The 17,772-nt window shown below is 42.7% G+C and overlaps 1 protein-coding gene across 1 annotated transcript in view; it reads right to left on the reverse strand.

Annotated features, from left to right (window-relative positions):
* xab2 (XPA binding protein 2) overlaps positions 1–17,772 on the reverse strand; it is a 47,289-nt gene that overhangs the window by 17,749 nt on the left and 11,768 nt on the right. Inside the window, exons 7-12 of the mRNA XM_043694846.1 lie at positions 17,190–17,334; positions 15,697–15,848; positions 12,951–13,070; positions 11,026–11,157; positions 8,161–8,292; positions 7,191–7,304 (exon numbers count right to left, since the gene is read on the reverse strand). Of these exons, the coding sequence (XP_043550781.1) occupies positions 7,191–7,304; positions 8,161–8,292; positions 11,026–11,157; positions 12,951–13,070; positions 15,697–15,848; positions 17,190–17,334 (795 nt within the window). The remainder of the gene's footprint in view (positions 1–7,190; positions 7,305–8,160; positions 8,293–11,025; positions 11,158–12,950; positions 13,071–15,696; positions 15,849–17,189; positions 17,335–17,772) is intronic.

Genomic DNA, 17,772 nt, shown 5'->3' on the forward strand with positions numbered 1-17,772 from the left:
CCCCAGCAACACCCTGGCAAATCTTTTCTGAATCCGCTCTAATTTAATAATATCCTTCCAGTAACAGAGAGGCCAGAACTGCACAATTACTCCAGAAGAGGCCTCAGCTAATGTTCTGCTTGTCCTGAACATGACATCCCAACTCCTGTACTCAAGAGTCTGAGCAATGAAGGCAAGTGTGTGAAACACTTTCTTAACCACTCTGTCTGTGACGCAAATTTCAAAGAATTAAGTACCTGAAGCCCTAGGTCTCTGTTCTACACCTATCCATTAACTGTATAAGTCTTGCCTTGTTTGTTTTACTAAAATGCAGTACCCTTGCATTTATCCAAATTAAACTCCACCTGCCACTCCCCAGCCCACTGAGCCAACTGAACAAGACTGCTTTGTTATCTTAGATAACCTTCTTCACTATCTACTATAACCACCCATTTTGGGGTCATCCACAAACTTACTAACCACGCCTCCTATATGTTCATCCAAATTGCTTATATAAATGACAAACAAAAGTGAAATACCACTGGTCACAGGCCTCCAGTCTGAAAAAGAACCCTCCACCACCACCCTCTGTCTCCAACTGCCAAGCCAATTTTGTATCCAATTTGTAATCTCACCCTGAATTCTGTATTCTAACTTTCAAAATAGTCTACCATGCAAAACCTCAAAGGCTTTACTGAAGTCCATGTGAATAACGACCACTGCTCTGCCCTCAATTCTTTTTTATTATTTCCTCAAAAACTCCAATCATGTCTGTGAGATACTATTTTCCTCACACAAAACCATGTTGACTATCCTGAATCAGTCCTTGCCTCTCCAAATGAATGTACATTTGATTGTTCAGAAACACCAACAACTTACCCACCACCGATGTCAGGTTTTCAGTTCGGTAGTTCCCAGACTTCCCCTTAAAACCTTTCTTAAATAAAGACCACAAAGTCACCCTGCAGGCTTCCAGTACCTCACCAATGGGTCTAGATTCCTCAAAATGTTATGTAATGAATTGTCAATAAAAACAAGTTCAAACATAGGGACAGAAGTAGCAATTTTGGCCTGTTCTGCCACTCAATTACATCATGGTTGAACTGCATATTAACTCCCACTTTCTTGCCATGACTCTACAAATCTTACTTTGCCTAAGTAACAAAATGTCCAGTTTTTAAATTTTCAAGTGAGCTAAACTTTATTTTGGTTAGGCGGAGGAAAATAAGTTCCAAATTTCCAACATATTTTGGTTTGAATTGGTTAAGTGCATTTACTCCAAAGTCTTCAGGAAGAACTTGAGGTAACAGAAAGGGTCATACTTTTGACAGCTTGCTGCGACATGGACACCAGCAATGAAGGCCATCAGTATTTATATGCTTAGGTGCAGACAACATTATTGCTACTGTCAGCAAAAAGTGCAGTGAACAAGCAAGATCTATCACAGATCGCACTTGTTCAAAAGCTGCTCAGCTTTTCTGCACATATACAGCGCATGGGGGACTAAAGGAATTTGAACACACATGCACAACAGAAAATCTGGTTTCAGAAATCAAGCAGGACCTGGAACAAGACTAGAGTGACCAAATGCAACTTGTGCAAGGTGACCAAGCATTTCCTATTGTCAACCTTATGCAACGTATTGATGGGAGAACACAATCGCAGCTTTTATGACCATTTTACATCCGCAAAAGGCAGGCTGACACACCCTAAAAGCCAACATTGGTACAGGAGCTCATGCCAAAAGTTACCACCATGCAGCTTGAAATATACCCCAACAAATGGCACTCCTGGTGGAATCCACAAGAGACAGTCATGTTATGTGGAACATGTCATCGATCTAGTGCAGCAGAGCAATCACACTGCGATGCCAATGGGCAGATTCAGCTTGAAATCCCAAAAGCTTTTATCAACGGGCTAGCAGTGGTAGGACTAGCAGCACGCACAGACCTCGGCTATCACATCACATTGTCACGCTAGCAATGGTGGGACATCTTACTATCACACTGTGATACTGATGTTAGTTCCTGCAACACAAGTACAGGACATGGTGCTAAAGAATCCATTAAACTTTTATTACAGCTGCATAACAATGACATGATTCACAAATTGGAAGAGTAGCGAGAGCAGATAGCACCTACATGGAGATTAATTTTTAGTTTTGCCAGGGATCATTAGTTACAAACACGGAGCCACAATGAATTGCCTCATTGTTCACCCTCATGCATTTTTGCATACAGCATTAGTTATAGTTTTGTTGCAACACAATGCAAAACTGGAGGCACACAGGGCCAGGAAGTAATAAGCAAATAGGTTACTCTTGTGCATCGTGATAAATGTGAACAATGCCGAAACAGGTAGCTTTTCCAGTTGAAATGCCTTGTAAGTAAAATTAAACACGTGTTAAGTACCAAAACAGAAACTGCTGGAAAAGCTCAGCGGGTCTGGTGGCATTTGTGGAGAGAAATCAGAGTTAATGTTCTGGGTTGAGTGACCCTTCCTCAGAACTCAGTTTCTAATAAATACAAGTACTTTAGCTTCAAGGTAAGAAGGAAAAGATGCAGAGGAGGAGGAATTTAATCCTCTTGGAGGATCATAAATGTTAGGAATCAGGCTGAATCATTGGATATATTCAAGTCTGAGTTAGACAGATTTTGATGGACGAGAGATATGAGGGGAGCAGACAGCAAGGTGGAGTTATGGCTACACCAGATCGACCTGACCTCGTTTACTGGCAGAATACACTCGAGGGACCGAATGGCTGACTCTTGCTCTTTTCATGCTTTTAGAAACACAAAGAATGGTACAATCAGCTGGGTCACTGACAGGACATGGCTACCCAGAAAATGCATCCGGGGTATTCCAACCCTAATTCTTAATCCTAAAACAAAAATCTGATCGTTGTTTGACAAGCCAAATGATTATTTGGATAACAGGAACTTGCTTAGAACCCTCCCCCATATTCAGTCGTCCCAATTTGTGGCCCTACCAACCAAAGGAAGTACTAACAGGATCCCAAATAACAAACAGTAAGGATTGAGATCTGTGGCAAATTGCGAGGAGCAATTTTTCTATAAGATTTGTACATACATTTAATTCTGCAGCTCAATTTTCTGACCGTTAGCTCCCTCTCAAAAATGCTGGATCCTTACTGGACTTGATTGCAGGGTTAAAAACAAATCAATGTCTTGTCCGAGAGGCCATCTATTCCAGATAAGACTGAGTGCTAGCAGACATCTGCCCCTAACCCTGTTCCCAACAGCCCATTCATACGTGCTTCATTGAATAGCATTCAGGAGACAAGTCTCAGCTTCAACTGCGAGCAATGCCATTGGTGCAGCTACACCATTTAGATTGCAATGTTCCAAGGCAATAACTCAAAAGCGCTTTCTCCTGGGCGACTTCAGATGGACCATCCAACAACGACCTCAGCCCATGGACAAATAAACGTAAAACTCGTCCATCACTAATAAGATGCAGATATTGCTGGCTGGGCCAGCATTTATTGTGCATACCTGGCTGCCCTTGAGAAGCTGAAGATTAGCCACCTTCTTGAACTCCTGTAGTCCATTTGGTCTCGCTTGACCAACAATGCAAACAAATTCAGGACGTTAAAAGAAAGGCATCCATCAGGATGCTCAATGGCTTGGAGGGCAACTTGTAGGTGGTGGTGTTCCCATGTAACTGCTCCCTTATCCCTCCAGCTGGGAATAATTTCAGGATGGAAAGGTGATGTCTCAGGTGATCTTCCCCAATCCACAACTTCTCTTTCCTACTAGGTCCTCACAGCCCTCAATTCCCTGATATTTAAAAATGAAATCTACCTACCTCCTCGTTAACCAGCTTTAGTGACCTAGCCCTCCCCAACTCTCTGGAGAATTCCACACAATCACCATCCTCAGAGGAGAAATTCCTTTGCACCTCAGCTGGACTGTTCCCAACTGATTTTGAAGAAGGACCCGAAACGTTAACCGATTTCTCTTACAAATACTGCCAGACTTGCTGAGATTTTCTCACAATTTCTGTTTTTGTTTGAGATTGCCAGCATTTGCGGTTCTTGCAGTTGCTTTAAAGCACTCCTTTATTCTGTAACTATGTCTGCTAGTTTAAAAATGCTCCACCAGTGGAAACATCTTTTCAATAACTACTCTGTTATGTCCCTTCAGAATCTTGTACATTGCAATTTGATCACTACTCACTCTCCTAAACTCTGATGAATAAAAAAAAAGAGCTGGCCTGTTTAGATGGGTCTTGATAAGTTACCCACGAATCAACCTAGTGAACTGTCTCTAGTATGTCCTCTCAAATGCAGGAAGCCACACTGAATGCAGTACTCTAAGTGCAGCCTCACCAATGCTCTGTATAGTTGCGCCAAGATTTCCCTATTTTTAAACTCCAACCCTCCAGCAATAAAAGCCAAAATTCCATTTGATGTCTTAATTACTTGCTGCACCGACATATTAACATTTTGTACTTCATGCAAAAGAACACCTGGATACCACTGTGCTGTACCTTTTGGGATTCTCCCTCCATTTAAATAATAGTTTGTCTTTTGATCCTTCTGATCAAAGTGCATGATCCCACACTTTCTTTCATTAAATTCCAACTGCTGGGTTTTTTGCCCACTCACTGAACCTGTTTATTAGCCTCATAAAGATTCCTTATGACCTCATCATCACATGCTTTCCCAGCTATTTTTGTATTGTCAGCAAAATGGGATACTCTGCCCCCTCACCAAAGTCTTTCATAGAATCTCTGAATCATGCAAACAGGCCATTTGGCCCAATGAGTCCATATAGCTGACTCTGAAGAACATCCCAGCCAGATTCACCTCCCTTTTCCTATCCCCATAACCCTGCATTTCCCATGACCAATCCACCCAACCTGCATATCTTTTGACTTAATATAGATAGTAAGTAATTGCGGTCGAGGACTGATCTTGTGACACTCCATCAGTTATGTATGCCCAACCTGAAGATCACCCATTAATCCCAACAGCATTGTGGATGCCCCTACACCACATGGAGTGCAGCAGTTCATGAAGATAGTTCACCATTAACTTCTCAAGCGTGATTAAGATGGACAATAAAGGCTGGCCCAGCCATGAATGAATTAAAACAAATTAAATTCCCATCAGTCGTGGGTCAATGAATAGCTGGTCATTGGCTAGCGTGGGATTGAGCCAATCAAGGATAACTTCTAAATTGACACTCCCAGCTCTGTACATACTGCGGGAGTGGCACAATGTTGCAGCAGAGACAGTGTCAATTGTAGAATCACTTCATAAACTTACACTGATGGCAGCATTTATTGAAAACATGGCCTTCCTGTTCTCTGTGATTGAGTTTAATATTGAACAGTTCAATGGCACATCGCATCATCAGCGTAGGGGGAGAGCAATCAGAACATATTTAATTGTGTGCCTCTAATTATCTTTATTTGCCCATCAAAAATGCAATACTCCAACGAGCAAAAAGCACAATTTTGGAGGATACATCAAGCATGACAGTGAAGATAATGACAAACGAAGCATCATTAAGCTGGTATTGCTCTCAACTGAAAATTGTTGCTAGGATACGGCAATAAACTCTACACAAGGGAAGGAGATGTGGTTTTTAATATTGGAGGCATGCAGGGTTAATTTACTTTTGTCATTTTCTGGATCATGTGTACTGACATTTAAATTGCAGTTTGGGTGCCTGATAATTAGTTCTTTCACTTATACAAACTTCACAAAGTATGTAAAATGCTGAATTAAATCTGGAATGAATTTGGATTTGTGATTTTAAATTCTTTGGCATCTCAATTTCATTCATAAGCTGGATAGTTTTTATTCCAAAGCTGCAATGATAACACCTCATACCCAATCCCCAGTCTGAGCACTGGCAACCCTCATAGAAGGCACTGGCTCATATCAGAACACAGAACTTCAGAGTAAGCCATTCAGTGCTTTGAGCTTTTAGTGCTTTCAGTACAGTCAATGTTTGATGCAGTTACTGTCTCAGCTCCACTTTCCCACATCACCAGCCTCAACTCCCAAGTCAATCAAGTATCTAATTCAATGACCCAACATTTACTATCTTCTGAGGAAAAGAATTCCACACTCTAATGGCCCTCAGAAAAAAAAACTCTCCATGTGTGCGTCTTAAAAGGAATGATGTGGAGGTGCCAGTGCTGGACTGGGGTGGACAAAGTTAAAAATCATACAACGCCAGGTTATAGTCCAACAGGTTTGTTCAGAAACACTAGCTTTCGGAGCACTGCTCCTTTATCAGGTGGCTGTGGAGCAGGATCAGAAAACACAGAATTTATAGCAAAAGAAATCTGCAACCCATTCCAAAAAGATGGAAGACTTAACAGCAGTCAAGGTTGGTTCAATGCACCGTTTCAGTTTCGTGACACAGATCCTCTGCTATAAATTCTGTGTCTTGAGATCCTGCTCCACAGTTACCTGATATAGGGGCAGCCTCTGAAAGCTAGTACTTCCAAATAAGCCTGTTGGACTATAACTTGGTGCCATGTGATCTTAAAAGGGAGACATTTTATTCTTAAACTATGCCTCTGGTTTTTGGGCTCCCACACAAGAGGCAAGAACTTCTGGGTATCCAACCCATCCAGTGCCTAAACACCTTATTTGACAATAAGACCATGCCTCATTCTTCAAAAGTTCAACTAGTACAAGGCAATGTGGAAAAGTGGTGCTGTTTAGCAGAGGCATTAAATCTAACCAGTTAGAAGCAGTGAGGTTCTACAGAATTGTAACTATAATCTGACACCATGAATGCAGCTGTAATTGAGCCATGGTATTTTTCGCTTTTGACGTTCTCTTGAAGTCATCTTTCTTGAAAACACACTTTTGGGTTGCAAGGTCTATAATGTCATGAGTCTGTTCCATTGTCAGGCTTCTGACAGGTGAGAAGTACCAAGCCAGTCACATATCCCACACATCGCAACCACATATCCCACGCTGATCACCATGCCAAGGACCTGGGTTTCATGGGTCTCAGAATTGAAGCCAACAGGGGTGAAGCCAACATCCTTCCAACAGATGCCTGGATGTTCTCCCATTCTGGCTTGGAATCTAACAAGTGTTTCAAAGATACAACCCTTCTATTCCTAATCTTAAAAAAAAAATTGAGAGAGCAAACGTGACTACAAAGACAAAATCTATTGCCCAGAACCGCCAAACAGAAAGAAAAGCAGTGACGCACCTTGAAACTTTCTTCAAAGTAGTTGTGTTCCTCCAGAAACATTGCGTAATTGATGATAATTTGAGGCGTGGCAATTCGGAGATCTATAATCCGATCGTAAACCGCTTTTGTGGACTAGTTTGAAAACAGAAATATTTTATAAACAATAAGATTCATTAAGCAGTAACGAAGAAACAAAATAAACACGATTTTGTTAATCCATGTTGAGCAAAACAACATTTCCTTTATGGAGTCAGTGGTTAGGACCTGGAATGCACTGCCTGGGAACGTAGCGGAGACAGATTCAATGGAGGCTTTCAAAAGAAAATTGGATACTTGCCCGAAGGGGAAGAAATTGTAGGACCACTGGGAAAAGGCAGGGGAGAGGGAATAGATGAGTTACTCTTCCAGATAATAGGCACAAACAGGATGCGCCAAATGACCATTTTCCATGCTCTAACCACGCCATGATTCTAAGAAGGCTCCCACCACGTTTTTTTTTTCACTTACCACACACAATTTTAAAGGGGAACCTGTTCTGCACCTGGCCATCTTTGCTTCAAATGCATTTGTTTTGCTTCATGAGGTTTTCTGCACTCATGCCCCACTTTTGGATATTTTAATATTTAACCTATGATGCAGTTTCCATCACAGGAGGATCACTCGTGTTTACACAGTAAAATGAGACTGTCTCACACTCTAGGGGAGCCTGTGACAGGAGCATGCCAGTTTTCAACAGCTTGGCATGTGTGCTGTTACCGACGACTAAACTTTTCCTGTACACGAGTGCCCATAATAACAATGGAAATGTGGTGCGGGGCCACACTAGATTGCCAGCAAGCTCCATACAGCTCGCAGCAGACAAGACCCTACAACTTTCCACCAACATCACAGGTTAAAACGAAAATAAGATATGGCCCAATTAAGTTAAATTTAAACAGCTTTATGACATGTGAAATCAGAAAACAAAGGGGGCCAAGACTTAAATCACCTTAAAAGTGCCGAGACTCTCCTCCAGATCTGCTAACATGGACCAGACCTTCAGTGACTTGTACACTCTGCTCTGGACGGGCTCTGTTGAATCAAAGTACTCAGCTTTCTTTGCAGGTACTGCAGTAGCTCGCTGCGGAGGCAAGAAATACAAAATAGACATTTTAAGTTTGCCTCTGCTCCTTCAGGCAGACAGGGTGAGACACACAGACATGGAGTTTTTCACAAACAGGGATGAACAGGCACACAGGTAGCTAGGAGAAGGTACACAGGCAGGGACAAACACGCAGAAAACTATATTGTATATATGAACAAACAAAAGGTGCACTAAACCACCTCAAATAAATACAGCCCTGATTCCCAAAGAATGACCCAGACTAAAGCCAGTCTGGGCATCTTTAACCAACCACTTGCACTGACCTATACTTTCATTACACATCATCTGTTCTTAAAATGAAAACAACTTGCACTTTGACTAAAGGACAGACTTTGCTTCACTTTACTGGAGGCTTGATGACTTGACTTGCCAAAGGTTAAAAAAAACCTCCAACAGTTTAGAAACAATCATGAACAATTAGCAGGAAACTCGGTCATGGAGTCAAGAAGGCCATTTCTTCAGAGGCAGCAGCATGCTGAGTTAGTTTGATATTGCCATCTGCTGATGAAACTGTGTAAACTGCAGTACCATCCACCAAAGACCGAGCAAGGAAAGGATGGAGTGGAAGAGTGGGATTAAAACAGCCATCATTCAGAAATTCAAACGCTGGTCCTGTCTGGTTTTAAACCATAAATTGTTCATTGGACAGAAAATCTCTCAAGTATAAATCAGACATCATCACAATTCCACAGGAGAGGGAGAAACGTCACTGACTTGTAATCTAGAGGTGCACCTCAGTTACGACTGCAAATGTAGTTACAAGTGGACAATTTAAGTTCAGTTCATACAATCTGGAATTGACAGCTCAGCTCAATAAGAGGTAGCAAATGCTGGTCCACATCCCACCAAAAAAAAATAAAATGACCCATTCTCCAAACACATCAGCCACAAAAAACAGATGGCTGGGTCAGAGATAAGACTGCACAGAATCAGGGGGTCGATTAGCTTAGTTTTGGGTGGTTTGTGATGTAGAATCGTGCCAGTGTGGGCTCAATTCCCATACCTGCTGAGGATATCACAAAGGGTGTTTTCCCTGACGTATCAGAGGTTGAGCTTTATAGAGCTTTACAAAATCATGAGGGACACGGATAGGATAAATAGTCAAGGTCTTTTCCCTGGGGTGGGGGAGTCCAGAACCCGAGGGCATAGGTTTAGGGTTAGAGGGGAAAGATATAAAAGGGATCCAAGGGGCAACCTTTTTACAGAGCGGGTGGTGCGTGGATGGAATGAGCTGCCAGAGGAAGTGGTGGAGGCTGGTACAATTGCAACATTTAGAAGGCATCTGGATGGGTATATGAATAGGAAGGGTTTGAAGGGATATGGGCCAAGTGCTGGCAAATGGGATTAGATTGGGTTGGGATATCTGGTCAGCATGGACGAGTTGGACTGAAGGGTCTGTTTCCGTGCTGTATATCTCTATGACTCTCCTTCTCAATCTCTCCCCTTGCCAAAGGCATGGTGACTCTAAGGTTAAACTACCATTAGCTGGCTCTCTCTCTCTCTCTATAAATGAAGGAGCAACCCGATGGACTGGGAGGATTATGGCGACTTTATAAAGAATCCCACATCTTTCCACCGTTGATGTAATTCTTTAAAGGGACATCCTCAAAAAAAAACTGCTTGATTTATAAATCCATTTCTGTGTTTGCATGTGTCCAGATGACTAAGATTTGCAATTAACTGGCAAAGACAAAGCATGCTTTTTAATTGCTTTGTGGGATGTGGGTGTTGAGATTGGGTTGTTAGAATATTTAAGGCCAAGATAAGCAGAGTTTTACTCTATACAGGAATCAATGGTTATGGGGAAAAGGCAGGAAAGTGAAGGTGAGGATTATCCAATCAGCCATGCTTTCACTGACTAACAGAACAGACTCAAAGGGCTGAATAGTCTGTTTCTGCTCCTCCATCTTATGGTCACTAGCCAGCATTTATTGCCCATTCCTGATTGGCCTTGAACCAAGTGGCTTGCTAGGACTGTTTCAGAAACAGTTAAGAGTCAACCGTGTTGCTGTGGGTCTGGAGTCATGTGTAGGCCAGACGAGGTACGGAGGACTGACTTCCTTCCCTAAAGGACAAAACCAATGGAATTTTAAAAGAAAATTATTATAGTTTACTGGTCACCATTACTCATGGCTAGTTTGTATTCCAGGTTTTCTTTCTTGTTAACTTATTGAATGTATTAATTTAATTTTAATTACAGCCAGTTGCCATGGCGACCATAAGCCCATAAAGGTACAGGAGCAGAACGAGATCATTCAACCCATCGAGTCTAACAACCATTTTATCATGGCTGATGGTGGGATTTGAATCCCTGCCTGTAGAACATTAACTAGGATTACTAGACCAGTGACACTGACACTACACCACTGACTTCCTCTAAAGTGAGCCACAATCCCTTTACCCACCCGTCATTTTAGATTTAGGACATGCAGTGAACCGACCTGAGAGAATGCTGCCATTCCTGTAATATAAAATAATCAAGACACATTATTTGAATTTAAAACTGTACTTGAATTTCTTAAAAATTCCTTCACGGGAGTCACTGACTAGGCCAGCATTTATTGCCCGTCCGTAATTGCCCTGAGGGGTATTAAGAGTCAATCACGTTGCTGTGGGTGTGGAATCACACGTAGACCAGAGCGTGGAAGGACGGCAGTTTCCACATTTGCCATTTTGTGAAAATGACAAACAGGACACTCAAAGACCTACCCTCAGCAATTGAAGAGCCTCATCATAGTTTTCATGCCGCAGTTCCATCTCCCCATATTCACACCAAACGCTGGCAAGGTCATCAACGTGCTTGAAGTTTACTTTTGTGGCTTTTTCAAATATGGTTCGAGCCTGAAACAGAAGCAGATGCAACTCAGGAACGTTTACTGCCCTTTTCAAGGGAGTCAGGCCACAGCAGCGATGTTCGAATGTCAGGCTGATGTTGACTGCACATCACTGGCAAGGCTCACTATATTTAAGAGCTGCAGTACCCAGCAAAATAAAACTCTCACAAGGTTCGACCTTCCAGCTGCTTGCCATTTTAATCACCTCACTCCGGTACTGACATTGCCACCCTGTGATTGCTACAGTGTTCCAACAAAGCTCAACGCAAGCTGGAGGAATAACACCTCATTCTCTGCTGAGGCATCTTATAGCCTCTAGGGCTCAATGTGGAATTTAACAATTTCAGAGCATGACTTCTGTCTGCCATTCTGTTTAAAAACAGCACCCCTAGCCATGTCTTGTTTGTGCTTTGTTGGCTTTTCTCTCAGTAGAATGGAAGGGTCACTCTAAGTTCTCTCCACAGATGCTGCCAGACCTGCTGAGCTTTTCCAGCAATTCCTGTTTTCGTTGGACCCATTCTCTCCTTTCAATACCTAACATTTGCAACAATTTCACTCTCTTTTAACCATTCTCACTCCCTTTGTCTTTTGCTCTGAGATTGATAATTATCTGCTCCACTTGCTCCTCTTTTCCACTGCCTCACACCTTCTGACAACAGCACAAAAACTATTTTCCAGCTACTTTCAGTTCTAAAGAGGTCATACTGGACTCAAAAAGTTAACTTTGCTTCTTTGCCCACAGGTGCTGCCAAACCTGCTGAATTTGTCCAGCATTCTCTTTATATTTCTGCAGCTGAGGTGGCTGAGTTTGGAGGTGTATGCTGGGAATGTGCATTACCGCAAATAACTTCTTAAAGAATTGCTGAAAGATAAGCTCCAGTTCCACACTTCATCAGAACTTAAAATGGATTGCACCATTTGTTACATGGTGAAAATATGTGAATTTGCTAAATTCCCTCCATCCATCTCACTGTCAGAATCATACAACACCAGGTTACAGTAATGTGGTGCCACTATTTAAGAGAGGTGGTAAGGACAAGCCAGGGAACTATAGACCTGACATCGGGGGTGGTCAAGTTGTTGGAGGGAGTCCTGAGGAACAGGATGTACATATATTTGGAAAGGCAAGGACTGATTAGGCTTAGTCAACATGGCTTTGTGCGTCAGAAATCTTGCCCCTCAAACTTGATTGAAATTTTTGAAGAAGTAACAAAGAAGATTGACGATATCAGAGCGGTGGACGTGATCTATATGGACTTCAGTAAGGCGTTCGACAAGGTTCCCCATGGGAGACTGGTTAGCAAGATGTACATCTCTATGATTCTATAGTCCAACGTGATCTGACGAAGGAGCAGCACTCCAAAAACTTGCGATTTCAAATAAAGCTGTTGGACTGTAAATGTGACTTCAGATTTTGTCCACTGCAGTCTAACACTGGCGACTTCACAGAAGCTCATCATATGGGTTTTAAATGTTGCCATGGAAGTCTTTCCATTTCAAGCACATAAGGTCATAAATCAAGCACTTCCAGGCTCTCTCTATGCTGTCTCAATAAGGTGTCTCAGTTCCAGATCTCAGAAAAAAGCTACTGTGTGAATCTGCAAAATAATTCCATTTCCCTCTGGTAAGGCTGCCAGTTACTATCTAATCACTACCATTTCGTGGAGGTCCAGCCTCATCAGGAACTGGATGAAGAGCACAAAGGGTTCCTGCAGCCAGAATTTTGCCCATCTGTCTAGCAATAACCAAACTATTGCACCATCCCCTGAAGCTTTAAGATACAACAAAGACACAACTTACATCCCGAATTTGACTATTTTCTTCATAAAACTTTGCAAACGAAACCCAGAGCGAATGTGGCTTTCCGGTGGCTTTTAACGGGTCAACGGTCTGGACCGCTTCTGTGTACGTGTTTATGATCTGTAATGCAGAACAGCGATAAACAAGTAGATCAAAGGTTTCAATTCCTACCTTTTAAAAGCAAAATGAAATCATCTGATTAGATGTAGCAAGAGTGTGTGTGGAATTACAAAGTACTGTGCCATAACTAAGCAAAAGTGAGTGCACATCCACCAATGTCATTTATTGTATCTGTTGCTCCCGATGCGGTCTCCTCTACATTGGGGAGACTGGACACCTCCTCACAGAGTGCTTCAAGGAACATCTCCGGGACACCCGCACCAATCAACCCCACTGCCCTGTGGCCCAACATTTCAACTCCCCCTCCCACTCTGCTGAGGACATGCAGATCCTGGGCCTCTCCACCGTCGCTCCCTCACCACCCGACACCTGGAGGAAGAACGCCTCATCTTCCGCCTCGGAACACTTCAACCCCAGGGCATCATTGTGGACTTCACCAGTTTCCTCATTTCCCCTCCCCCCACCTCACCCCTTCCATCCTTCCAGCACAGCACTGTCATGACCTGTCCTACTTGCCAATCTCCCTTCCCACCTATCCACTCCACCCTCGTCTCTGACCTATCACCGCCATCCCCACCCCCATTCACCTATTGTACTCTTTGCGACCTTCTCCCCAGCCTCACCGCTCCCCCATTTATCTCTATACCTTGGAGGCTCCCTGCTTCCATTCCTGATGAAGGGCTTTTGCCCGAAAAGTCGACTTTCCTGCTCCTCGGATACTGCCTGACCCGCTATGCTTTTCCAGCACCACTCTAATCTAAACTGTGCCACAACTGACATGGTGCTCCGGTATCAGAGTGAGGAGAAGAGGAGATACCGCACCATTGAAGAAAGCTTCAAGAAAAAGCCATGCGCTCATGAAGTGGTGGAGCAGGGTCAAGGGGACAAAATGGTCTGCTATTCTTGTCTCTGTCACGCCAGCTCACGCACAGCAACTGCCAATAAATGACAATGACAGACACTTTGAGCAGACCACCAAGTTACCAAACGTCTACTTTCCACATGAACATTTGACTTTTCCAATATGCATTCAAGCTCGTTACGACTGACACCTTGGAAAAAAGGCATTGTCAGGAAGATTACAGGGCGACTTAGAACTAGCCACGTGCCCTCTGTATAAATGTGAGCTGTAAGTGTTTACAAATTACTGTAATAGTTCCTTTCTAAAGTAAACCTTGAAGTATAAAAACATTCCTAACTCAAAGGACAGTGTAATTATAGTATCCATCACAGGCGACACAGTATACCCATTATTAACAACTCAGTACCTGGGATTAAATTCTTAAATTTTCTTTCTCTTACTTTTACAAATCAGCTGAACCACCCAACCCTTGAACTGGAAATAATTACTACTGTTTAATGATACTTGGTGTGAGCGACATCTGCAATGCAGAATATTTTTCTATTAAATGGAGTAATCTAGGAGACAGGAGGATATCTCTAGGTAGAGGCGGCCAGATTAATTCAGAAGTGACACTAAATTTGGTGGCTGCACGTTACAAGTCTCAGGAAAAAGACAGACAGGTGTGAAGTTTCACGGTTAAATATAGTCAGATGGCACGTGTTTGAGTATGGGGAAGAGTGGATAAATTGGTTTACATATTGCTGCTTGGCAGGATAGAACTTTGAGTATCGCTCACAAGAGAGACCCACTTTGATCCGTACAGGTAAAACAAACGCGTCCAGACAAAGCACTCTTTTCAATTAAAAACTGTGGGGAATTTTAGCTTCCTGGTACTTTCTGTGTGGAAACATCGCAACCAGTCAATGTTGACTGGCCAACCGATCAATAACCTTTTCACATGCAGTACAAGTTATTGTTTCCTCTGAAATTTGGCGTTCTTGAGCCTGTTGTGACGAGTGCAAGATGAAATGCTTCGCTGACCTGTATCTTTTTGGACTAGTTTAATAAAGTAGGTCATTTACCTCATTACCTACTTCCACAAGTTGAAATCAGCATGGAACTTGGAACAACAACTTGGAAATAATAGACTCGTCACCAGAATTCAGGCATATCACAGGCTATCCTGCATTTTTGAAAGGGACTATTTCTCACGTGAGATCACTTATTATTCAGTGCAACATAAGAGTCATGGAGTTGTACAGCACAGAAACAGACTCTTCGGTCCAACTCGATCGTGCAGACCTGATATTCCAAAGTCATCTGACGCCATTTGGCCTATATCCCACTGAACCATTCCTATTCATGTACCCATCCAGATGCCTTTTAAATGCTGTAATTGTACCAGCCTCCACCACTTCCGCTGGAACCTCATTCCATACACACACCACCCTCTGCGTGAAAAAACTACCCCTTAGGTTCCTTTTAAATCTTTACCCTCTCACCTTAAACCTATATCTCTAGTTTTGGTCTCCCCTACCCTAGGGAAAAGACCTTGGCTATTCACCATATCCATGCTTCTCATGATTTTATAAACTTCTTTAAGGTCACCCCTCAACCTCTGACGCTCCAGGGAAAATAGCCCCAGCCGATTCAACGTCTCCCTATAGCTCAAACCCTGCAAGCCGGCAACCTTCTTGCATATCTCTTCTGCACCATGTTGTGGGGTTTATTCTAAAAGGGTCAAGCAGCAAGCCTGAGGATTCTGTGGAAGAAGTTCCTCACCTCTCGCGGCTTTCCTTCATACAGTTTGACCCGCTTATGCCACTCATGTACATTGTGGGGGTTCTGCCGAAGCAGGACACTGTTCAAAAGGAGGGGACGTCTGTTTATAAGCTGCTCAAACCGTGCCAATCGAAGCTCCAGATCGATATCATCTGTTAAGAACAAGCGGACAGGTGTATTACTGCCACTGGCCGCGTCAGTGATCACCTCACCGTACACGTCAGCATCAGGATATAACCCCCATCAAGAAACATAATGGAGTTTACTATCTAAACTTCATAAAACAATGTGAGAACTATCTAAACACCAGGTAAGCTCTAACTGGAGTACAATTCTAATCATTCTAATGCAGGAAGGACTTGGTGTCACTGGAATATTTATGAGGTTGTAGCCTTTAGCCAAGAGAAAATATTTGGACTGGCTGGGGCTGTTTTCTTTGAAACAAGAGGGCGAGAGAGATGAATTTGAGGTATACAAAATTGAAACAAGCCTTGGTAGAATGGTTGGGGAGGACACATTGCTCAAAGCACAAGTTAAATGGTCAGGAACAGAAATTTAAAATAATTGATGGAAGGAGTAGAGGAGAAATTGAGAGGGAAATTGGTGGGTATCTGGAGTTCACTGCTTGAATGGGTAGTAGAGGCAAAAGTGATGATTGCATTTGAGAATGATCTTCAATCTGCATTTCAAGTTGCTTAATTTTGGGTTACAGGGTGTGATCCAAGAGCTTCATAAAAAGTTTTCACTTGGATGGCACAGATGCAATGGATCGAATGGTCTCAGTGTCTTAAATTTTTGATGCACAGGACAGAAGATTGTGTTAACTGAACTTACAGTGGGGCAAGGATTGTGAATGTACTCTCATAACTCAGCTGCCAGCCAGAGAAATCCTAAGTGTAAAGTTATACAGCCAATGGCATTTGCCAGTGCCCTTTCGACAGATCAATCTTAGAAAGAAATGAGGCACTGACCACCTTGTTCCAACCATGGAATTGGGTACAAATCTATCTTTGTGACACTTACTTCTCTGAATTCCATACAGAATCTAGTTTGGAGCAACTATTGTGGAAAATTTCCAGTACATTACTGATCACAGGAAAAAAGAACCATTCTCTCCTTCATTTCATTAAAAAAACACAAAAATCTTTGTGGCATAAAGGCTTTATCCAAAAGACTAACTTTGGTGCCAAAAAAGTATTATAATTCACTGAATAAGTGAAAGTGAAAAACAAAATTCAACAATCTGCAATATTTGCAACTGCTCATATGCGACTCTCCTCAGCTGAATTTTCTTGTCCATGGCTTGTCCATACAGACAGTACCAGAGGTGGCTGCAATTTACCTGCTGCCATTGACTCCATGGCATTGCAGCTGAAGAAAGGCTGGATTGAGGGATCATTAACTGCCCGGCGCCACTAACAGGCCCAGCACGGGACAATAACTGCAACGGTGGAAATTAATAAAAGAAAGCAAAACATGCAAAATAACTATACCTTCTTCTGCTTGCCCCATTTCTGCTGTCGTTTCCATTTTAGCTGCAATCATGCTCTCCTCAAACTGCGCATAACTATCAAAGACCTGGGTGAAATCGCGAACTGTCATCACTGTTTGAATCGCCTCTTCATACACATCTCTGGCCTACAGGGAATGCAGAACTCATTCTTTTGTTGCTCCATTGAAAATAATAGAATCACAGAGACATTACATCACAGAAGGCTATTCGATCCATTATGTCCATGTTGGCCCTCCAAAGAAACAATTCATTTACTGCTATTCCCTTGCCTTTCTTCTCTCTCATTTCCACACATTGCTCTTCACAGGATGAGAGAAAGAGAAGAACAGAGAGAGAATGACAAAGAATGTGGAAAAGAGAGAGAGACAGAGAGAGAGAGAGACAGACAGACAGACAGAGAGAGGGAGAGAGAGAGAGAGAGGGAGGGAGAGAGACAGAGAGAGACAGAGAGAGGGAGAGAGACAGAGAGAGAGAGAGGGAGAGATGGAGACACAGCGAGAGAGACACAGAGAGAGAGACAGAGAGAGGGACAGAGAGAGAGAGAGAGACAGCGAGACAGAGAG

Source organism: Chiloscyllium plagiosum, chromosome 8, assembly GCF_004010195.1.
Source record: "Chiloscyllium plagiosum isolate BGI_BamShark_2017 chromosome 8, ASM401019v2, whole genome shotgun sequence".
Taxonomy (NCBI): Eukaryota; Metazoa; Chordata; class Chondrichthyes; order Orectolobiformes; family Hemiscylliidae; genus Chiloscyllium; species Chiloscyllium plagiosum.